Source organism: Sinocyclocheilus grahami, unplaced genomic scaffold, assembly GCF_001515645.1.
Source record: "Sinocyclocheilus grahami isolate Dianchi unplaced genomic scaffold, SAMN03320097.WGS_v1.1 scaffold1062.1, whole genome shotgun sequence".
NCBI lineage: Eukaryota > Metazoa > Chordata > Actinopteri > Cypriniformes > Cyprinidae > Sinocyclocheilus > Sinocyclocheilus grahami.
The window spans coordinates 184,257-209,855 of record NW_015506241.1 but is presented as its reverse complement, the minus strand read 5'-3'; the positions used below and the strand labels follow the sequence as shown (position 1 = coordinate 209,855).

The 25,599-nt window shown below is 35.9% G+C and overlaps 1 protein-coding gene across 1 annotated transcript in view; it reads left to right on the top strand.

Annotated features, from left to right (window-relative positions):
- LOC107566236 (plexin-B2-like) overlaps positions 1 to 25,599 on the top strand; it is a 192,573-nt gene that overhangs the window by 75,972 nt on the left and 91,002 nt on the right. The window contains exons 2-3 of the mRNA XM_016251624.1: positions 1,612 to 1,817; positions 22,265 to 22,411. Coding sequence (XP_016107110.1) covers positions 22,324 to 22,411 — 88 coding nt within the window. The 5' untranslated portion in view covers positions 1,612 to 1,817; positions 22,265 to 22,323. The remainder of the gene's footprint in view (positions 1 to 1,611; positions 1,818 to 22,264; positions 22,412 to 25,599) is intronic.

The following is a 25,599-nucleotide window of genomic DNA, read 5'->3' as shown; positions in this document are numbered from 1 at the left end:
TTTTCATTTAATCATTTTATTTATTAATTTTTTTTCTAGTTCGTTTAACTAGTTTTCATTTTGATTTTAGTATTTTAGGACTTAGTAATTGAACTAGTATTTTACCTTAATATTTTAATTTAGTCAAATTTTTGTCATTTTTCAGTCTATCATTGTTGTTATTTTTTTATTTCTTTTGAGTTTTTTTCTGTTTTCTAGTTTGTTTATTTAGTTTTTCTTTTGGTTTTAGTTTTAGTATTTTAAGGCTTAACATTTTAACTAGTATTTTAGCTTGGTATTTTAATTTAGTCCGTTTTTTTCAGTTTTCAGTTGTTACTTTTATTTTATTTTAGAATTCCCCCCTAGATTCTAGATTTCTTTTTCTGACTTTAGATTTTTTTGTGGTGATTTTTATTTCAGTTTAGTTTAGCTTTGGAGTCATAAAAATATATTTTAGTCTAGTTCCAGCTTTTCCCAGTTATTTTTATTTACGATAACATGATTGCATTCACATGGTTTCAGTTTTAGTTGCTGCTATGTTGTTAAACTGTGATTGCTAAGGGGTTTTGTGTGGTTTGTAGTAGGGGTGCTCCGATTGATCGGCTACCGATCACTATCAGCCGATAATCGCTTTGGGATGATTGATCGGCGGTCTCTAAAAAGGCCGATCTCAAAAAAACGATCTCAAGCTTTCCTAACAGCGCATTTTTAGCAGTAAATATGAACATGGATTGACACGAAAATGTAGTAATTACACCATAAATATTATTATTATTAAATATTAAAGCCTACTGTGTTTCACAGTCAACACATATGGCTTTTTGGCTAGGTTTAAAGGGAAAGAGCACTTTTAGATAAACAAGGCAATAATAGATGATACTCGTGGAGGTAGGAAATTCAGATGCTGAATAAAGATTCAAATGCAAAAGGAAAGGCAGTAGAGCTGACTATTTCTGTCAATGGTAAGTTTGACGTAAGAAAAGTAGTTTAAATGTTTTGCTACTTGCTTGAGCAACTTAATATATAAATCTAGAAGTAAAAACTCCGTAAACTCCTGTGTGAAAGCTGCTTCCCCTCTCACAAGAGACACCTAAGAGGGGAATTCCCCCAATTTTCAAAAATGAAATTCAGGCCTAAATAAATGTCTAAAAATCCTGATTGTGGTATCTCTATATATATAGTTATAAATGATACAAAGAAGGCTTTAAAAAGATGGGTATCGGTGATCGGTATCGGCAGATACTGCTTTCTGTGATCGGCGATCGGTGATCAGCCTCAAAAATCCTGATCGGAGCACCCCTAGTGTTTAGCACATTACTGCACGGTTGCCAAGGTCTTCTGGACGGTTGCTAGGTGGTTTCTTACTGGTCCGAGTCAAAAGAACCGACACTCAAGTCTGTGGGATTTCTAGCCCGTTTTATTGTCGATCGCAAGTATGATTGCTTCGAGTAATAACTATCTTAAGTGTGGCATTTTAACCGAAACTAAGGTTACCACGGTCAATTTTGTAAGAAAACACCTTCTAGCTCTGCGGTTCGAGGGTCGTCCCATGAGCTGTCGCAGTTTTCCGTCTACCACTGTGTGCGCTCTGCAGGGCGGAAGCTATGAAAACACCTCTTTCCTTCCCCCCAGCCCCGACACGAAGTCCAGGCCCTCCAGTATCCCATCACCCCCTGCGACTATCCAAGCTGTTACGGCAGGCTGGGCCGCGAGTGCCTGTGCCAGGGCGCGGCAGGACCGGATCCGACCGGTGGGCGACTGGCTCCTCCTCCTCCTCCAAGCTGCCGTGTGTGCTAAGCGCCTTGCCGTTAGCCGGAAGGATGCTTCAGTGAGGACAGGTTTGTCATTTTGAGAGCGACGCGATTAAACTGTGTAATACCTAGCAAGCACGAGGAACAGTCAAGCTGTCACGTCTGAATTAACAACGTGAGTGTCAAAGTTTTGGTGGTGAGCTCTGCAATTCTGCAGAAGCACATTGATAGCAGATGGTACGGCTCACATCCAGACCTGACCTGAGCTTTTAGCACTTCACAAAATGATTCTGCTGCAGCTCAAGGAAAATGTAATAGGGGGAGAGATTCGAGATGCTTGAATTTGATTATGAGACTGACACCTTTATGTCCACAGTTTTGCAAGAACACACAATGAGAATAACAACACAATTTTTACTTCCTCTGAAGATAAAATGAGTGGGGTTTACATGGCCAAAAATCACCAACACAATTGGAAGAGTGTTGTGGGGCCGTTTCCAGGTGGTCCATTTAAAAAAAAAAAAAAAGCCCATATTTAAGCCTCTATAATATTCTAGCTCTGATATGTTTTATTTATCTCTGGTTGTAAAGTTCGCTGTAGGGTTTTAGCCACTACTGGTTTGTAATAAATGGAGTGGTATAAATAAAGTAGTGTGGAATAAATGTACTTATCAGTTTATCTTCTTATCGTTGCTTTATGAATCTGTAAATGGTGATCAATTGAAATTTCATTCGAAAAATATGGAAATATGAATATGGAAAATAGGAACTAAATCAAAGATAAATCAGGAGCAATAAATAGTAATACAATAAATTGGAAAAACTGACATTTATTGATTTTAATTTAGAATTTTTGTTAAAGTGTTAATGGTAATAAATTCAATTTCCTGATGATGCAAATGATGCATAAAGCAATCAAATTATTATAGTTATGCGTGTATGTAGATTATATGTCTAAATAGTTTATTTAAATATTTAAATAATAAATATTCAGGACTGTATCAGGAACAATTAATAAATATTAATACAGTAAACTGGAAAAACTGACATTTGTTAAATTTAATTTATATTTTTTTGTTAAAATTGTAAATGGTAATAAATTAAATATCCTTTGAAAAAAGATGCATAACTAACAAAAAATGTATATAGTTGTATGTAAATTCCTTGTGTAATTTATTTATTTATTTAGTTCTTTTTTAAGAACTATCAGTAATACATACTAATAGACTAAATTTGAAAAAGTTATGTTTCTTATTTTTATTTATACTTTTGTTAAAACTAGGGATGCACCGATACCGATACTGGAAAAAGTGGTATCGGTGCATGCATCCCTAGTTAAAACTATAAATGCCCAACTGCACAAAACGCTCCCACCACGAGAGAAAGCTGCTAACTGCTTTAACAAAAGTATAAATAAAAATAAGAAACATAACTTTTTCAAATTTAGTCTATTAGTATGTATTACTGATAGTTCTTAAAAAAGAACTAAATAAATAAATTCTCTCGTGGTGGGAGCAGTTTGTGCAGTTGGGCCGGTGCTTGCGTCGCGGTTTAGGCGATTCCACGTGGAACATTAATACTAACTGAAAAACCTGTGAAATCCAAGTGGAAAGGTTCTGAGAATGTTTAGCATGTGTTATTTTATTGTTTCTTTAGTCATTTTATTCTTCATTGATATTAAGCAGATGTAATTCTTTTGTTCAGATCAAAATGTTATGACATTGTATGTTATAATTGTAAACTTAAAATGTGAACCTTTAAAGCAGGGTCTAAAAACATATATGGTCTTTTTATAAAATACATATTACACATTTAACTAAAGGATGCGGCAAGCACTTTAATTTCCCCCCCTTGACTCAATAATGTTGAATATTACAGGGACTGATTATTGCAAATGCAGATCCCACTGTGTTCTGGTTAAATTATTTATTTATTGCTAAGGTTTGCATATGGTGGTGTGTTCTTTATGACAGCTTTCCTGTGATACGTATCGTATCGCCAGATTCTTGCCAATACACAGCCCTAGTATATATATTCTGTTTATGTATATATTGCATTCTATATATAGTACCAGTCAAAAGTTTGGACACACCAATGGGAAAGTGTCCAAACTTTTGACTGGTACTGTACTATAATATACACATAAAGAATATCGGCCGATATATATCGATATCTGCCTTTTTTACTCCCTAATATCGGTATCGTCATCGGCCCTCAAAAAACCCATATCGGTCGGGCTCTACTGTTTACAGTGAAAAGCATCATATCACTGCTGGTCCTTGGAATTTGTCTGAATCAGAAGTAAGTATGGTATCAATGCGTTTTAAGACAAGGACAAGCTTTTCTACTAAAGTACAGCACTGGACGTTGAGTTTTGAGGCCAGAGCTTGAAAACGGCTCGTCTGCTGACAGTTAATCTCCTGCTCCGTGTGTTTTTTGTGCTTGTGAAGTGACAGTCTGCCAGTGGAAGCTGAGAGGATTTTTTTTTCACCGCTCTATATCCTTTACATAATCCAGATCCTGTAGCTGTAAACGGCTTCCTCTCAGATCAGCAATATTCAGGGACATGAAAATGGAAAGGTTTGTGTTTTTATGCGCTGAAACAAAAGGACATTGCTGAGCTGTTCCAAAATCATCTGTAGACGGCCTAGAGCAGCGGCACAGAACTTTCATGTCAAAGTCAAGTGTGAGACACACACACACACACACACACACATACTTTCTAGCTGGAATTTTCTCATTTCCTCTGTTTATTTCTGCACGTTTAAGGTTTATGTTGTGCGCTTTACGTGGCTGATCAGAGACTGGGTGGGATGCACAGTATATTGGTACCATATTGGTTATTAGATAATATTCCAGATTTTTTTTTTTAAGTATTTGTTATTGTTATTATTGGATGTTTAATTGTGCTTGCTTATTTTTCCCTGTTTTGATATAAAAATAGCTTTTGCTGTCATCTTGCACTCAATTAAACTGAAAAACATTAATAATTCAATAACACTAGCATTTAAAAAGCTGTATTTTAGCTTTTAGTGTTTTTTAAACAAAATTGTATATAATTTAATAATAATTAAAAATATAATAATTAAATTATAATATAATTTAATAAGTAATAGAGCTAATAATTGATAATAGCTCACATTTCCACATTTTAGCATTGTGCTAATGTGGTTATTAACGTCCATTTGTCAGCATACTGAAATCTTTTTGAGTCTTTCGTGGAAGGACAACACATAGGCCTATTGGAAGACTACCATGTCGCTCAACTTCCTCTTTATGTGATGACTTCCTATTGGTTGACAGGAAGTGATAGTTTAACAGTTAAATAAACACTCATTTTGAGGAAAAAGAGATGTTAAAATTCGCACACTCCTGTTAATGTGAAAAATGTTAAACCATAACTTCCTGTCAACCAATAGGAAGTCATCATACAGAACAGGAAGTTGAGAGATATTATAGATTTCCTGTATGTTTGTCCTTCCAGTAAGGACTCGCAATGACCTCAGCTTGTTGACATGTCTAAACATCTATTTGTCAACATACCAACATCTAGATTTTAAAAAAGTGTTTTATCAGGTAAATCTACAATAACACTGATGTTCCCTCAACTTCCTGTTCATTTTGAATTCTGATTTTCAGAAAACAACAGGATTTTGATGGAATTTCTTGGTGTCAGTGGTTTACACTGCACCGTCCACAAGTACAAAGAAATACCATAGTGATACCATAGTGATACCATGGTAAAGTGATGGTATTGGATGGTAATACTGTGGTTCTGTATAATTGTCATAGTATTTACCATGATATTTATTGGTACTCCAAACATATTATTAGTAACTTCCATGTTATTTTGGACATGTATCATGGAAGTACCATGTGCTTCCAAAAATACCATAGTATTATTACCATAGCACATGAATTTCGGTACCAAAATACTTCAATACCATTTTTGTGCCATGACACTGGACAATACTGCAAAGTGCTCTTTTGTACGGGTACTGAACTTCACGCCGGCCCGGCGTAACCGTCCACACTGGGGGTTGGCCGCCTCCATGCCTGAAATCTTTGTAATAACTTTCTCTATCACCGAGCTGATCTCCTGCCAGAGCTGAATCTGGACCTTGCTGTAATAGAGTGCCGGCAAGCGTAGCGGTAATAAATGTGACACGATTTACTGGGATAAATATGGAGAAACGACTCGCGTGTACAGTAAATGAAACTCCAGGTCATAAGTGGGAGGTGTGTGTCCTCTGCTAGGATTTTTTCTGTGTGTGTGTGAATCCTTAAAAAAAGTCTGTGGGTTAGTATCCCATTGGCAGAAGACTTTAAGATGCTTGTGTCCTCGCAAAGTGTGTGTGTGAGGGAACGAGCTGTCTGCAAATTGCTTTGCATCTGAATTAAACATGTTGCTCATTCACGCCTCACCGCGATGGACAGCAAAACACGTTGCAGCCGGAGAAAATGACTTTTTAAGTGGGGTATTTATGAGATGCTATTGTATTCATTTGATTATAATAAAACTGGCAGCGTGTGGAGGTGAATGGCAACTAGAAGCCAGGACGGCCTCAGTGTCTTTCTCCTCGAGCACATGACAGCTTTTTACCATTAGTTTTCTGTAAGTGCTTCTGATAGCTGCCGTGATATGTAAAGAGTGCCTTAAAAGTAACAATGTCTGTTTTTATGAAGGTTTTGTGGTGGTTTATGCTTGAACGACAGCAAATGGATGCAGTAACAGGGTTGAAAAAGATCTTACGTAGAACTGAAGAGTCACACGGTGGAAATCCCCAATGAAAACAACTGTCTAAATGGGTATCTATGACATGCTGTTTAAATTCATGTGATTTAACTAAAGATTTCAGTGTGTAGAAATGACTACTAGAAGCCAAGGATGCCACTGTTTCACTTTACCTGAACAGATGAAGAGTTTTTAATATTACTTTATTTTTCCTTTTTTTTTTCCTGTTCTTGGTAGCTGTTGTCATACTTAAAGGTGACTTGATAAAAGGAACATTATCTCTATTTATGAAGGTTTTGTGGTGGTTTATGCTTGAACGACAGCAAATGGATGCAGTAACAGGGTTGAAAAAGATCTTCGTTGAACCGGAGAGTCACACGGTGGAAATCCCCACTGAAAATGACTTTCTAAATGATTATCTTTGACATGCTGTTTAAATTCATGTGATTTTACTAAAGATTTCAGCTTGTGGAATAACAACTAGAAGCCAAGATGGTCTCTGTGTCTTTCTCCTTGATCACATGACGGCTTTTTATGATTAGTTTTCTGTTTTTAATATGACTTTTTTTCCCTTTTATTCTCACTGATAGCTGTTGTGATATGCAAGTAAAGTGATTTAAAAGAAAACTGTCTGTTTCTAAAGATGTTTTGTGGCAGTTTCGTGCATGAATAACCTGGTAAACAGATGCAGTAACAGGGTAAAAAAAAAAGCATCTTATGGACCATCAGACAGACACATTGGAAAACTGATGAAAATGACTTTTTAAGTGAGGTGGCTTTGAGATGCTATTTAATTAGTTTTCTTTTTGAGTGGCACTGATAGTTATGATGTTTAAACTTTTATTTATGACGTGTGTGTGTGAACCCTGTAAAAACACTATCCGTCAGCTCTCAAAGGGAAATACATTCTCTCTCACGGCGTCCTGCGTGTCTGAAATGGATATGGCAGTGTGAAATAATACCGTGGCTCGCGGAGGTCACTGGAAGAGAGCTGTTGATTGAAGTATTTTGTCTCCTCTGGTGTCAGTGCTGTGAAGGTGAACTCCTGCATCTGTTTGTTAAATTCAGTCTTTTATTAGTGTGCGGCTGCAGTGCGCCTGTCCTTTTCTTTTGTGAGCAGGGAACCATGGGTGAATCTTGCTTTTAGGATTCCGGCTGCAGACTTCAAAATAAAGGATTTGCTATCTCACAGCTCTTTTAAGCTCCCCAGAGAGTGGCGCTCCTGTCGGGCAGGCGCTTCACGGCGTCCCTGAAGCACTGCACCCTGACCTGTCCGTGGAGACGCAAGGCCTGCAGGTTTTTATGAACTTCGGCTTCTAAAGGAAGACCAGATATGAGTGAGGTAGTCTTGACTAGAACTATCTAGTCTAGTATAGTCCACTAAGCAGTTTATTCTCAAAGTAGGAAGCACTTTACATTTTTCTGTCCAATGTGCATCAGATGTTCATGAATCTTCTGTCTGAAGGTGCATTTACAATACACTGGCAGCAAATTAAATTTGTAGGGGTGGGAAAAAATATAGATTTTTCTGATTAATCTTCATGTGAAACCTGGTATTGATTCTTAAAATCCCAAGAACAAACTTATCGACCAAATCAACTAGATTAGTAGGATTCATGATTAAATTACTCTTAAGAACCAGTTCTTTTTAGTGAATCAAAAACATTGAGGGCAACCTAGTCCAATTCACAAACAATTGTGAACTGATTCTTTTTAGTGAATCAAAAGCAAACTATGCAACCAGTGTTTACAATTCATTTACAAACGATTGTTATGAAACACACAAGGCAACAAATGTAGTCTTATTCATGAACAAATGATTCTTCTAAAACATTGAGCACAACCCACAAAACAAATTATCTTTATGAACAGAATATTTTTAGTAAAAGAAAACAGTGAGTACTAGATAAGTAGTGTAGGGTAATTTACAAACAAATGGCACTTATGAACCGTTTTTTTATTATTAAATTGAAAACATACCACACAGTGTAGTCCATTTCACAAACAAATGACTATTATGATCCAATTCTTTTGGTGAATCAAAAATATACGACACAACCAGTGTAGTTCAATCTAAGTAAATCTTTTTATTGAATAAAAAACAATCCATTTCACCAACAAAGGATTCTTATGAACCAAATACTAGGCAACCAATGTAGTCCAATTCACGAGAAGTGATTCTTATGAACTGATTCTTTTTAGTGAATCAGAAACATACCAAACAACAAGTGTAGTCAGATTCATGAGCAAATGCCTCTTATTTTTTACTCCTTTTTTAACTATTTTGAGCTGATTCTTTTAATGAATCGCTATATAGATCCATTTGGAGCCATTAGACCCATTTTATACTCTTTTATGGGAGTTTAACAAGTAGTATTTAAAAAAAATAATACTTTATACTTACCTTTACCTTATTGTTTTTGTTAACAAATATAATTTTTTTTTATCAGTGGTTAAGTTGTATTTACAACACAGTTCCAGAACAGTTCAACCCAAATTTTCAGATGTGTGCGGCACATTTTATGGAGTTTCCTGTTCCTGGTAGAGCAGACTACAATGCCGGCTGTTCTGACTCACAGACTGTAAGTACGATTACATATTTAAAGAATTTGCCACTGATGGTTCAAACTCGAGTTTTGGGCAGTGTAGAGTAGCACTTGTTGTTTGTCGTTTCTCCGATCACAAATGCAGACATGGTTTTATGTTTACGCGGAGCGATGCAAGACAGTATAAGTCATTATAATCAGTAATTATGTCCCCACTGGATGCAACAAATGCCTCGTTTATAATGGGTTTTAATGTTTTTGGCTCGTCGCTCCGGCCGGGGCCACTTGAGGTATACGGCCAATCACAACGCACTGGATAGCTGGCCAATGAGCTTTGTAAAAATCGACGCGTTTCAGAATAGCGGGGCATACAATAATGTACAGTATGTGGAAAATAATGTGTTTTTTAAACTTTAAACCGCATAAACACATTTCATTACACCAAATACACAAAATAATGTTCTTTTTAGCAACATCATATGACCCCTTTAATCAAATATGTAATAACTCAATCTGACACTTTATGGAACATAGCTTGAATGTTTAAATTGGCATGACTTAAAATTATGTCCGAAACGCGTGCTAGTCTTGTATTGCAGCGTGCAGCACGCTTGCAGAGCAAACTCAGCGTGGATAATATGGGTGTTAGGCCATTTGTGCATTTTTAGAGAGTGGGAGAAGATGCGGTATAGCACTCAATCCCCATCACTCACACTGTTTGTGAAATTCCGTCTCACAGAAAGTTTTAAAATGACTGATCTGCTCTGATAATACGTTTGGATTCAAGTTACATGCTCTAGTGCACAACTATTTTTGGGAATTTCCCGCTTTATAATCATGAAACCTGCGGGAATGTGTAGAATTATGCACAATGCCCGCAATCCGGCAGCGAAACACGGCAACTAAACTCTAAAAATTCACAGCGTTTTATTATAATAGTGTTCTCATTATAATGTTATGTATATGACAGTCCCAGTCATAGTTATTAATATTCTGCATTGATGTTTGTGCTGAAGAGATAATCACTGTAGTAGGCTTACAATGAAGCGCTTTACTGCAGCGTAACTCAACTAAATGACCTAACTCATATGAGTTGTATTTTTAAATGTGTTGCTGTGGTTTTTCTAGGGTGTTTTGGGTGGTTGCTTTCTCTCTAGATATGACTTGACTCTTTCCATAGTAATTTTTTTTTTCGCCTAGAAAAATAAAAGTTCACTTCTTGTTACCAAGCAAAATGATTTCAGATATCATTTGTGAACCCGGAGCACAAAACCAGTCATAAGGGTCAATTTTTCGAAATTGAGATTTATACATCATCTGAAAGCTGAATAAATAAGCTTTCCATAGATGTATGCTTTGTTAGGATAGGACAATATTTGACCGGATCTGGAAACTGAGGGTGCAAAAAAAATCTAAATATTAAGAAAATCGCCATTAAAGTTATCCAAATGAAGTTCTTAGCCATGCATATAACTAAACAAAAATTAATTTTTAATATATTTACAGTAGGAAATTTACAAAATATCTTCATGGAACATGATCTTTACTTGATGTCCTAATGATTTTTGGCATAAAAGAAAAATCAATAATTTTGACTCATACAATGTATTTTTGGCTATTGCTACAAATATACATCAGCGACTTAAGACTGGTTTTGTGCTCCAGGGTCACATTTGTGTTTGAAGCTCAAACAGAGCAGCATGAGAAACATGTTAACGATTAATACATATAGATTTTAACCCTGTATGAGCAATTGCAAGAGTGGTGCTTAACTTGGCAAACGACACTAAATTAAGTTATTCAAGAAACCTTGAATAACATTATAAGTTGACTTCAGGGGAAGAAACTAAAATGAAAATGAAAGATGTGGCCTTTTTATTTGTATATTTGCTCTAAAAATCTAGGTTGCGGTGCAGGACGTGTGTGTGTGTGTGTGTATGGATGTTGTTCAGCAATCAGCTGCAGAAATGGAGAGAATGTTGTCCGTTGCTTTGAAGTTGCTGTAGAGCCGGGCTCTTCCCTCTCAGATGATGGAGAGAGCCAGAAAACAACTTACCCATTAACAGAGGCAGAAACCAGGACGTCATCGGCTCGCCCTGCGCCCCCCCTCTCTCTCTCTCTCTCTCTCCCTCTCCCTCTCCCTCTCCCTCGCTCTCGCTCTCGCTCTCTCTCTCTCCTCTTACTCGTATGCTTGCAGCCATGTAATTGCATTTTTGGGGGGCAGATGCTGGAATGTGGTGAGATGTAGAAGTCGTGGCTCCTGATGGCAGCGCTCTCATTTCTGAATGCTGGAGAAGAGATGAAATTAATTGGCTTACAGTCTAATGGTGATGTTGTAGATCTTCCGGCAGCCTGGGTCTAAGATAGAGGCGGCAGAACCCACTGTGGACACTAACATTATGTAAAACCTCCAGAAAAAAAACGAGCTTTGAAAGAAGTGACAGAAGCCGTGTGAGCTCATCGCATGGCATCTTGGGATCTGCATGATTTGTGCATCCCGTCATGCCCAGACCAGAATGTCCTTTAGCACACATGGCATGTGTGGACTCATTTCACTCATTTCAAGAAAGAAAAAAAAAAAAAACTTTTGATGTTAAGGCTTGCGCTTAAGTGCCTGAAGTGATTTTTTTGGTCCAATTTATATGACCTATTACATATTTTTGACATTTTTTATTTATTTATTATTGTTGTTTTTTTTTTATAAATAATTTATGTATATTTATAGCTGTATGTATATGTGTGTGTATACACTCACATGAACTCACATGAAAACATCAAAATAATCAAAATACAAGGTATAGGCCTATATATAAAAATTTATATTTATTTCTCTATATATAATACATTTTTTATTTATATATATATTTTTATATTTGTGTATATATACAGTATATTATTTCAACTAGTTGCATTAATAACTAAAAATAAAACTGAAATAAAAAATAATAAAAACTATATAGACTTTAAGAAAAATGTATTTACAAAACTTTTAACTAAAATCAAAATGAAAAAGAAAAATATACAAATAAACACTATTTCAAAATATGGATAAAAAAATATTAATAGTATCTCAGTGATACTAAAATAACACTGGCGTATATGATACATCTGCAGAAAATCTAGTCGGTTTTTGTTTTCATATTAACTCTAGCTATCTCATATTTTATTATTTTGCCCAAAACTGGTTTTACATATTTTTGGGATTTACATATATTTGATGCTTTTTTTCCCAACTATCAAAAGTAAATTGACTGAATTTTTCAAGGTTTTTTTCAAGCTATAGCTAGTTCATGTTTGAAGTAAATTTTTTAGAAAATCGGTTAGATTTATATATTTACAATATATTGTATATTATATATATTAACAAGATATATTTATGAATTACATTTTATAGTTGGATTGGTTTGATGATATTTTATAAATGTATTAACTAGGTCACATTTAAAGATAATAGTTTTAAACTTTGGTTGAGTCACTTTTAATAGGTTGAAGTGCTTGTTAATATTTTATAAATGACATAACCTGTGCATTAAAGCTCTATCTATTTTGTTTTTGTATAATTTTGCCAAAAGTCTTTTAGATGTACGTATTTTTACATATTTATATAATTTCACACTGTGTTGAGTCACTTTGGATAGTTTAAATTTTGAAGCAGCTTATTGAAGCCCTGTTTTGCTCATATCTTGTATAATCTCCCCAAAAATGTTCATGTATTTACATATTTTAGGTGAGTCACTTTTGATAGCTAGAAGGGCATGTTAATGTTTTCTAAATTATTTTACACTGCATTCAAGCTATAGCTAGCTCATATTTCACGATAAATTTGCCGAAATGATGATCCTCATTAATCCGGCGTTGAGAGATAATTTTCTTTAAGTGATGAAACAATTAGCGCAATCTGCAGTTCATTAATAATTAGCAGGGCGAATAAATGAAACGGGAAGACAAATATTTGATATGTCAACCGAAAGTGCAACAGTAAATGAGCGTGTGTGAGAAATAGAAATGGCCATGTACGCCTGTGACCCGATTGGCCGCGTTCTCTTGGCTCCAGCCGTCCTCTCATCCATCTTTATCACCCGCCAGACTGTTTCACCTCCAGACGAGGCTGCGCTCATCCGCCGATCTCTCCAACAGTCACCTCCTACACACACAAACACACACACTTTTAGCCGACATGTATGCGCTTGAGTGTTAATTAGTCTTGGAGCTGAGAGACACAGAAATGTTATCTACTTCCTGTCTCTCTCTCTCTTTCGGCCGCAGTCTCTTGAGAAGGGGGGCGGTGTTTGCCAGGGTTGTGGAGGGTATCGTGCCAGCTGTCGGATCTGTGGAGTGCCGCCAAGCGCTGATTTCTCTCTGCCCGCACTTACAACCCCAGCGTTTGGTTTGTTTATTTATTCATTTGCGTTCAGGAGCCCGGATGTTGGTGAAGTGGGCATCTGTTGCATCTCTCTCGCTCTGCCCTCTACGGTTTGTTTAGGTGTGAAAGGGCTGCTGGGCAATGAAGGCCACACCCGTTTGGCAGAGCGCTGATGTCCGTCGCTCATCTCTGGGGAGCGGCGGCAAGGTCAGGCGCGGCGGAACGGAAAGAGCTCAGGCGTGCAGTCTGTGCCCGCCACGTCCAGAGCGTTAAGTATGGATCAGATTCAACACACACACACACACACTTCTCACTCGTGTGGCTGAATTAGATGCACATAATTATGCATTTTAATTAAGATTTAACTAAATTTGGCATGTTTTTGTTGCAGTTTCCCTTCACAAAATTCTTTTTATGTAGCTCTTTGTATGTTAATGATTGGCTCTGAAGTCATCTATGGAATTATTTATTTATTTACATAATATTTGCAGATAAACTACTACTAAAACTAACAAATTTAACTTCAGTAAAAATTGTAAGATGTAGCTTTCTTCTGAACTCACATGAAGCCACTCAAAATATAAGGAATAATTATAAAAATAAATGTATATTTAATTATTATATTTATTAATAATATTAAATGTTGTTGAACAATGTGTTTTATTTGCTTTTTTAATTTATTTTTTTCTAAAAATAGATGGAATAAATGTAAAAATAAATTATTTTATATTATTCCTTATGTTAATTAATAATGTCATTTTAGTAAATTAATATTTACTTTATTTAGTTCGATTTTTATGTTTATATAAGTATAAGGAATGCATAGGAAATAAATTGTTTTTATTCTTTATATTTTTATTTTATAAATATGTTATTAAGCAACTGACTTCGTTCATTCATTCATTCACATGTATTTGTTTGTTAGTAATAATAGTAATAGTAACAAAATAAACAAACAAATAAATAATAATTATGATTAATAATAATAATACAACAATACTATGTTTATATTTATCTAATATAGTAATGGTAACAAACTAAATAAACTATAAATAATAATTAAAATCCAGAGTAAACATTATTATTATTATTATTACAATAAGCTATGTACATATGTTTATCTGTTAATTAAAATAGTAACAAAATAAATCCTAATAAATATCCAAAAATACCTAATTATATTATTTTTATTTATAAATAAACAAATAAATAATAAATATCCATAATATATACAAAATAAACTATTGTTCTTATTATTATCATCATCAAAGACAACAATAATAATAATAATAGTTGTTGTTTGTTTGTTCATTTTTAGTGGACTGTATTTATTTGCGTAGCAGTTTATACGTTAATGATTGGCTCTGAAGTTGTGTATGGAGAATCACATGCCAGTCAAGCATAGTCCATGTTAGGAGTGTGTTGTGATCACTAACCCATAGCATGAGCCGTGGCAAACTGCTAATTATTCGCCTCTCTCTCTCTCTTCTGCACTCTCAGTGAACTCTTGTCCTCGGCGAGACCCACATCAGCTGACAGAGCCTCGGCATGAGTGTGTTTCCAGTTATAGCCAGACATTTGTTGGCAGGAAGTAGCTGCCTGTAGTGTTTTGACTGTCTTTGGACTTCCGTCTGCTTTGTAGCAGAAAAGATTTGACTGTTTACGCTCAGTAGCGGAGTAAGAGAGGCCGCCAGACCGCCACCTCCAGGGCCGCATCTGGGGAACGTGATGAGTCCCATGTGGAAACGATGAGAGATTCCTTCTCACTGGAAACTTTTTCGTTAAGGAGATATCCTGACCGATGGGCTGGAATGAAACAGAAACTCTCGCCGAACATTGCGCTGGGAATTTGTTTCCTTGCACACACTCATTCCCACACAAACTTTCCAAGCAGTGAGTGAGTTTTTCTGCTGCTTGTATAACTGTGAAAGAACATGAACCATCTGCTGGATTTCTGTCCTGGCATACGGCTGAACATTTATTCCATAAATATACGCATAATATGTGGCGTGTTTAGATTTGAGGTTCAATTAGCCAGTGCTGGTTAAAGGCTTTCGAAGATCTTTGCGTTGTAACGTTATTTGAGAAACTTTCAATAAGTCTGTTAACCTTATTTAGGAGTATTTTACTGTTTATATTTGTGGTTTTTCTCATATTTAGTTTTAGCTGCATTCCAGATTCAGACTTTCAAATTTAGGGTTTGTTTACATGACAACAATTGTCCTAAAATTTAAAATTTTTCTTTTGCATTTGAAAAGTTTGCTTACAGAAGACAACGTTGTCAAAATTCACACGGATTCGCAAAAATGACTAAAAACGCTGTATTATCATGCCAGGCCAGTAGATGGCGATGTCACTTTGTAAAGAAACACTACTGAACATGAAATATGCACGCGGATAATGTTACTGTTTTCATACATTTGCATTTTCGTAGTTTACATGAAGACGATAGCGGTGTCGTGTTCAAATACTTGCACTTTGAAACCCGTTTTTAGATGTTTACATGAAGACGATAGCGGTGTCGTGTTCAAATACTTGCACTTTGAAACCCGTTTTTAGATGTTTTTTAGACAGTTTTTAGTTAAAAACGGTGTCGTGAAAAAACCTGCTTAAATGATGAAAGTCCATCATAGAAATATGAATTAGTATATACAAAAAAATATTATAATCTAATCCATCAGTCAACAGATAACTTTATTAAGAACTGCAACATAATACTTGTAGTTAAACTACCAGTAAAATGAACAACTTTTACTTGAGTAGAAAATGTACACAATAAAAATTTTCCAGGATGTAATTTTCTGCAGAACTCATTTATTTATTTGTTTGTTTGTTTATTAGTTATTGAATAAGCATTGATTTTTAATGTATGAAATATATTAATATATAAATGCATAAATATAAAAATAATTTATTCTATTTTGTTTAATATGTATGCATGTATTTATGTATTTATAACTGTTATTGAATAAGCATTTATTTATAAAGTAAATGAATATATAAATACATAAATATACAAATAAATTATTCTATTTGTTTAATATTTATTTATTATTTTTTTGTTATTGAATAAATACTTTATTAATGAAATATATGAATGAATAAATAAATATAAAATTAATTATTCTATTTTATTTTTATTCCTAATATTTATACATTTTTTATTTTAAATAAAATGAAATACATTTAAATTAAACAAATGTTTTATTGATTGATTGCACTATTTTCAGTATACTTGCCAGTAACACACATGAAGGTAAGGTGGACTGAGAAAATGTACAGTCCATAGTAAATAGTCCAGTCCATTTTTTTTATTACTGAATTTCTGAAATATTTTATAAGGATTGTAAATTCACCTGCCAGTAGCGGGTGGTGCAAAGTTAACTTTAGATTCTGTGAAGACTCTGCTTCATCTGAAGTGTTACCAGAGTGTTATCTTCTATTGTGCTGTATAGATCAGAATAGAGGGGTTTCTATCTGTGATAGCACAGACTTTCCAGCAGTGCCGTTTTAGCACCATGTGTCTCTGCTCAGCTATTCACCTCACAAACCTTTGGTGTTTGAACCCAGTGTTGAATCTCACATCACCTCGGCATCAATGGCCGGCGTTTCCTCAGGTAAAACCAAACAAACGAGAAACAGGCCAGAATCTGGACTTATGTGTCTTGTTATGTTCCCTTCTGAGACCAAAACTGTCTTTATGTTGGCAGTTTGAGAGTAAACCAAGCGGGAACATTGTTTGAGGGATACGTCTGTCTCGCTGACAGCATCAAACCTCTGGCTTTACTCGCATGGACACTAACACGCTTCTCCACCTCAGCTACACACTACAGCTGAATCCCAATTCATAAACCAGCACTCAAACAATATGCGAGGTTAGCACATCTCAAGTCATAGTATGTTGAAAACTAGTGCGCTAAAGGTTTCCAGTGTTTTCCTTGGGGATTCAGATTCCATTTCCTAAATGGGTCTGTTAATGATTTTTGTAGTGCTTTTGAGGTAGAAATATTTGTAAACAAGAATTTTTTGATTCTTTTGCAAAATAATGGGATAATTTCCCATCAACTACAAGAACAATCAGCAAACTGATCTACATCTCATGAGACTTAGGCTACATCCACACGAAGCCAGAGCTTTCCCTATCCAATCTTTTTTTCCCCTCGTCTCAAGAAATATCTGCGTCCACACGTAACCACGTAACCGACACAAAACGATATAGTATACATGCCAGACCAGCATGTGGCGCTGTAATTCTGCCACAGAGATACACTAAAAATGGAGAAGAAGACTTGGATTATGCGCATAAACCTTGCGCGCGGTATACAAACGAACATGGAACAATACATTTATTAATCTGTGTTAATGTTAGTTAATAAAAAGACAATCGTTCAGTGTTTGTTCATGTTTTTGTTGCTGTTACGTGACGTAGCGGTGACTGACTAGGGGCGAGATATGGGCTGATGACGTCATTGTTTCAGAAAATATACGGATTCGCTGTCCACACGAAAACGCAAGGGTGGTGTTTTCAGATTTATCCACTCTGGGACCCGGTTTCAATAAATATCGGTTTCACTCTCCCAAAATGCCGGATCCGTCTGGACGAAATGTCTATATGATACAAAATTAATGCGTATACAGCTAAACGCGTCTTCGTGTGGACGGGGCCTTAAGAACAAAACACAGTAAGCTGCAAGATATGCATTTATTTTAACTGAAAAGAAATGTCTAAAACTATACTGGTTGTGCTGTATGTTTGATTCACTAAGAAGAGCTGGTTCATAAGAATCATTTCTTGGAATCATATGGTATGGAACGATATTCCGGACAATTTTCAAATAGACATACATAATTATGTCTTTTTTACTCCAAATGTAGCGATTATCCCCTGCTAACAGCGGGAGCCACAACGGTACGCACAATAGGTCAATAGTCACTATAAACCAAATGCTTTTCACCTGTCTCTGCATCTCTCACTGTTTACTCTCACTTACACTTTTAATCCGTAATAGAGTGTCACACCTGCCTCAAGACCTTTTACCGTTTGCACTGCACTTGAGGCACTTAAGCAAACAAACTATATATATATAACTATATAGATATAACTATGCAATTGCATTTGGATTATGTCACAATTTATGCGTCCACATATTGAAAACGCAATTGAAAATACAATTTGCTATTCTATTTGAAAATTGTCCGGAATATCGTTCCATAATATGGTCTGCACTGTTTCTGCTTTGTCTTTGGTTCACTAGCAAGAACCAGTTCAAAAGAGTAATTTGTTTGGGAACTATTTAGTCTGCACTATGTGTGCTGTATGTGTTTGGGTGACTAACATAAAATGGTTTAAAAAGTCATTTGTTTGGGAATCATTTAATCTGAACTTCTTGTGCTGTACTGAATGTGTTTGATTCACTAACAAATATTGGTTTAAAGGATTTGTTTGTCTGGGAATCATTTGGTTTGCACTGTTTGCGCTGTATATGTTTGATTCATTAACAAAATTGGTTCAAAAGAGTCATTTTTGGGAATCATTAGGTCTGCTCTGTTTGGGCTGTATCTGTTTGATTCACCAGCAAGAACGGGTTCATAAGAGTTATTTGATTAGATGAAGGAAAGTGAAGTGGAGTCAAGACCGATTTTTTTATTTTTTTATGTAATGACTAGTGTTGTTGAAAAAACAGCATATATGCTGGTTAGGTATGTTTTGAAGCATGGCAGCTGGTTCTAAGCTGGTTCTAAGCAGCTAGCTCCTGTTCAGAACCAGCTTGTGACCAACTAAGGACCAGCTTAAACCAGCTCAAACCGGATGTCATGCTTCAAAACATACCTAACCAGCATATGCTGTTTTTTCAACAGGGGAATTTAGCTAGATACTAATGCTTACATACAAACACAACATGGGGGTCTGAGATATCAAATGTATTATGCTGTGGCAGTATGTACTAATATTGGCGTCCCGCAGGAGTTTTTAGCAGGGGGTCCGCAATGGTATCACAGGGGTCCGTCAATGATTAAACAGAAATACAATATTAAATGAACTTCAACCAAATGCAAAATCTTGCATCTCGTCTACCACATTAAAATGTATGAATTCAAAATAAAATGTATACGTCTGTACATCAATACTGATTATTTGAATGACTTTATGTTAGCATCATAGCAAAGTATCCAAATATGCTACTATACATATGATATTATAGGTCAGGCTTGAAATCTAATCAGTTTTATGCTATATATACTTAATAAATACTCAAACGTATGTGTGAATTGTCTGTTTTTTAGGTTTAACCTGCTAGTTTGAGTTTGAATATGATCCTGGTTTTGTAATATAACTGTAATATTTACTCATGACCTTCAGAAAGCATATTCATGTGGCAGCTGTCGTTTTGTCACATGAAAACTTGATTGTTTTAAAGTTTGATGGATTTTGACGGAGTCTGACGTGCATCTTTCCGGCAGAGCTGAAAGGAAACATCTAGTGAGAAGATGCCTTTTGCTGTCTTCTGTCATTCTCTGTCACCCACATTCATCCCGTCTGTGGTATAAAATCACTGTCTCTTCGCTGAGAAATGTCTGCGTGTTGCCGTCTGGTGTAACTCTGTGTCCTCTGAGCTCTGGAGATTCGCGGATATGTGTGTTGAAGGAAGGAGAAAAGAAATGGCTTTCATTTCTTTTGTCTTCAAATGAAATTCTCCTGACTTTTCCCTCCTCTCTGACACGCTGATTAATTCCAGCATGTTGTCTCTTTATATTAGGGCATGAGCGGACCGGACCGCGGCTAAGCAAACCAATCTCATCCTGTTGCCATGGGAGCGCTTTCCTCGCACCGTTGGTAGCTAGAGCTTGGCCCATCACCAGATCGAACGCGTACCAACTTCCTGTTCCTTCTATGAGGGCTGTGAAAGAGCTCAGATGGAGCATTTCGCTCAGACTCTGGTCTACTTGTAGTTTATGTACAGCAGTATTATTATAGTTAACAAACTTTTAAAAAATGTTACTTGAAATAATATAAATGTTAACTGAATTAAAAATCAAATATGAAAAAAGCTATTTTATTTCAGCTAGTTATCAAGGCACCAAGGCAACATTTCTCATTTTCATTTAGTTTAACTTTATATAGTAAAATAACTAAAACTAAAACTGAAATAAAAATGTATAATAATAAAAAATTATAGAATATAGAAAGTTGAAAAAAAAAAAGTTAATTTTTTTTTTTTAAACTGGAAATAGAAAAATAAAAACTAAGTATCTCTGTGATACTAAAATTAAAGTGGTGCATTGCTGCCACATGCCTATTCTTTTTTATACTCAATTATGTCCTAATAACGAGATATGTCATTTAAATAAAATATACCTTGTTATTACGAGAAAATATTTTGTTTTAACGGCATAAATCTCGTTATTATGAGAAAATATATTGTTTTAATGGCATAGTATCTCATTATTATGTGAAAATATGTTGTTTTAAAAAGAAAATGACGTTTTAACAACATAGCATCTCATTATTACGAGAAAATATATTTTAACAACATAATGTCTCATTATTACAAGAAAATATTTCATTTAAATGACAGCATCTCACAAGAAATTGTTGTTTTATTGACAAAATATTATTATGAGAAAATGTTGTTTTAACAAGAAAAATTTCATTTTAACAACATAGCATTATTTTAATGACATAACATCTCATTATTACAAGAAAATATTGTTTAAATGACTTAACATATCTTTATTATGACATAAGTGAGTGGAAAAAATAATATGTACTGTATGTGGCAGCAATGCACCACCGTATAAAACGACACTAATATACAGTATGTTGTGATATTTCTTATGGGCAGGTGCAGAAAAATGAATTGTATAATTGTTTAATTTGACAAATTATTTTAGTGTCTTCAAACAATCCTTCATAATGCTTTTGCCCTATTAAAGGTGCTTTAAGGAATGGCTTTAATGTCACGGATAAAGCGTTTCCACTACCTGATAGATATCGCTGAAATAGGTGTGTCGAGACATCAGATCCGTCTCTGTGACAAATCAAGATGCTGTAAGCAGATGATAAAAAAAGATTTGGGGAGTGGCCAGAAGTCTTAGCCAATCAGAAACTGTCTCTGCCTGTCAATCATGTTGCATGTTCATGATTAGAATGGCAATTCTTAAGGAATTTAACCATTCAGGTTCTATTCATTCTTGTCTTGTAGTATTTTGAGGAAGAAATATTTTGGAAACGAAGTGTGATTTCATTGCAAAATGATGGAATAATTTCCCAGGTGTGTTAAATTTGGTGTTATCGCTCTCACTCTCTCATACTGGTCACTGGAAGTTTAACATGGCACCTCATGGCAAAGAACTCTGAGGATCTGAAACAAATTATTGTTGCTCTACATAAAGAAGACGTAGGCTATAAGAAGATTGCCAAGACCCTGAAACTGAGCTGCAGCACGGTGGCCAAGACCATACAGCGGTTTAACAGGACAGGTTCCACTCAGAACAGGCCTCGCCATGGTCGACCAAAGAAGTTGAGTGCACGTGCTCAGCGTCATATCCAGAGGTTGTGTTTGGGGAAATAGACGTATGAGTGCTGCCAGCATTGCTGCAGAGGTTGAAGGGGTGGGGGGTCAGCCTGTCAGTGCTTAGACCATACAAAAAATTATTTTGTCAGGAATCATTTGGTCTGCATGCTTTCTTTTGGTTCACTTTAAAGAACTGGCTTGTAAGAGTCATTTGTTCTGGAATCATTTGGTTTACACTGGATGCACTGAATGTTTTTGATTCAGTAAAATCATGTTTGAGCTACGTTTGAACAAAATAGCCTACATCGGTGGCCTGTGTGTAGCTTATAGCTCTAATATATTTTCCTTTTTATTTTTGTCTTTTTGGTCAACAGATATCTTGAGACTAAACGATAGGAAGACAAGACAAGAGAACAGGGCCAGAAGACAACACATGCTGGATGCAAATTCACCTCCACCTGAGCTCTGTATTAATGCGCCAAGTTGCATCAACCCTTTACAACACCGCAAACAACCTGCAGGTAAACTATGAGCTAGCCTATACTTTCAGTTTTTTCCAAGAATTATCATTGCCCATCGTGATTTAGGCTATTGTTCCTAATTTCATTTTTTAGTGAACATTTTTGTCTTTCTATCTTTATAAATGTAGTAAACCACTCAAGGTTGCACATCACACAGTTAAAGGAGTAGTTCACCTAAAAATGAAATTTTGCTTAAAATGTGCTCACCCTCAGGCCATTGAGCATGTAGATCAGTTTGTTTCTTCATCGGAACAGATTTGGAGAAATGTAGCATTCCATCACTTGCTCACCAGTGGATGCTCTGCAGTGAATGGGTGCCGTCAGAATGAGAGTCCAAACAGCTGATAAAAACATCACAATAATCCACAAGTAATCCATACAACTACATTTCTCCAAATCTGTTCCGATGAAGAAACAAACTCATCTACATGCTCGATGGCCTGAGGGCGAGTGCATTTTCAGCAAATGTTCATTTTTGCATGAATTGTAAAATCACTGTAATGCTCAGCCTCAGGTGGCTTATTGGTTTATTCTGACCCGCCCGTTACCATCTGGCCCGTGGCCCCGTGATGCCATCTCCTCTAGTGTTGTATCGGAGATGCCCATCGACGTGCCCCTCTTAATCAGCGCACCTGTCCAAACAGATGTCCATGAGGATTTTGTTTATTGATCACGTGTGCTGCTCGATCTCCTTGACGGGAGTCACAGGATGAACTCCTGGGGTCTCGGAGAGGAAATGTAAAATCGTTCTTCCTCATATCATTAGTTTTTTTAATATCTGATAAGCTTGCATGTGCAGGCTTTGTGTTTTATTTGTGCGGATCAGGGCTGACTCAGGCTAGGCTCCGCAGCTGTTTCTCAGGTACAGTCCAGCAGCCTTGAGCGAGAGGAACGAGAACAGCACTGACAAAACGCTTCAGACACCTTGTGAGAGTGAACTCTGTCTGTTTGCTTCCGTACACTCTGTATTCCGGATCTCAAGGTGATGCACCTGTCGGCCGTCTAGAGTGATTCTGTCAGGAAGCACACTGTCTTCAGGCGATGGCTTGTTAGTTTGGAGGTGGGACTCTCGTTTTGAGCTCTGGGTTCAGTGGTTAAAGTCAGCATGAAACCGCATATGCAACCCATTTTATTCTTGTTGATGTATTTCTGATACAATATGTAGGATAGGACTTCATTAGGTTCATTAGGAATTGATTTGATGGTGGAAAGTGGGCATTTCAGAGTGAGTTTGAAAGCTTTTTACCAATAATCTCTTTAACGAAATTATTGACGAAATAATCAATTGTTGTTGTTGTTGTTGTTGTTGTGCATTTTAAGGGATAGAAAACAAGATAAGAACAGCAAAGAAAAAAAATGAAATACATTTAATAACTATAATTAAAAGATTTTAATTAAAATATTCTATTGACAACGATATTATGACAAAAAGTAACAAGATGTGTTAATATGTTAATTACTGTTATTTAAAAACCGCAATTAGTTACTGCTAATTAAAACAATGATTTAAGAAAAAAGAAAAATGTTTAATAATTTATTCATAATTTTTTAACATTTAATTGTGATAAGCATATAGTGCGTTTGTATGTATAAACAAGCATATACTTTCTTTGAGATGTACATTAATAAATGTTATATATATTATATTATTTTATATCATTTTTTTGTCTACACTTTTAATATTAATAATACTTATTTTTGTTGTTAAGGTTTAAAATGTTCAAAACTTGGTTAAGGTTTGGTTAAACTGCTTGGAAGTTTGATTAAGCTTTAGTTTGTTCAAGTTTAAGACACATTAATGATATTCTGTCAGTGTAAAATAGGCTAAAATGAATGTGTGTTGACAAAATATTGACTCAATTTAAATTACATTGTTTCAAAACTATTAAAAAATAAATAAAAATCTGGAAAAATAAACGTGAAGGCTAACGGTCAATTCAATTTTTGTTCTTTATTTCTTTATTTGCAGTGTTTAATTATTGTAGTACCATTTTTGCATTTAATGATAAACAGCTGTAAATGACCTCATTATCTAGTGGTAAGATTAAAGAAAGATTCAGAAACATTATTTTTCACTATCCAGTCGATTGCAGATGGATAAAGTCAAGTCACACATCTCATTATGTAAGTTAAATGGGTTCCAAATGTCAATTGACGCTCACTTTAGAAAATGAGTAGCTTGACAAACTGCAGTTTTAAAGTATCTTCCCCAGCACTCTCTCCACCGGCGTCAGGAGTGGAAAGTGCACATGAGGAGAAACAGAAGCATGCAGTAATTTGAACAAGAGGTGGTCTGACTCACTCCAAAATGACTGTCCTTTGCAGCGTATTCACTTAGCTTTGAGTTCAACTAAAGAGAGGACAGCCGTTTAATTAGCAGTGTTTGTTTTAAAAATGGTAAATGATTATCTGTGTGCTGGAGGCATTCAGGTCTGCCGTTTTTCTGCTGGCCTTCAGGACGGGACGATGATTGAATGTGTAGAGCCGGTAGCGCTCGCACACACACACACACACACACGTTTAGCTTGATCCCTGCTAATCTTGTCAGCCATCAATATGTTTGGTCAGTGCAGGTATCAGCGATTGATTTTTCTTCTCGGGTTCAATGCGATTCAGAGTGAAAAACCCACAGCTCCATCTCTACTCTTATTCATCATGTCCTTGTTTCTCCTTCCCTCTCATCAGATCTTCTCCTCTCTTCTTGTTCTTCTCACCTCACCCTGATCTGAGTTCAGGCCCGTTGAGATTTAGCATTAACATGCTTCTTCGCGTGAAGTTCGGAGGACGTTCTCAAACCTCTTGTACTCGTCTGGGCTTTTGACCTGTTTTTAGCAGTTCTCACTATACATCAATATCACTGTTTCTCTTTCTTATTGTTCAAATGTTGTGCTACAGTCACAGATGATTCCTCAAATCTCGCTGCTGTGGGAACTGAACTGAGAATGCTTTTTAAATTTCAGTTCAGTTTGAACTATTGGAGAAATGTTTAACAGATGGATGGATGGCTAGATTGTTACATTGTTGGATGGATGGTTAGGTGGTTAGATTGCTAGATTGTTAGATGGTTAGAAGGTTTGTCGCCGTTGTCCTGTGGCTGCAGTCGCGTCTAGGTGGATGCTGCACACTGGTGGTGGTTGAGGAGAGACCCCCCCCCCCCCCCCCCCCCCCATTTTTAAACGCCTTTGGGG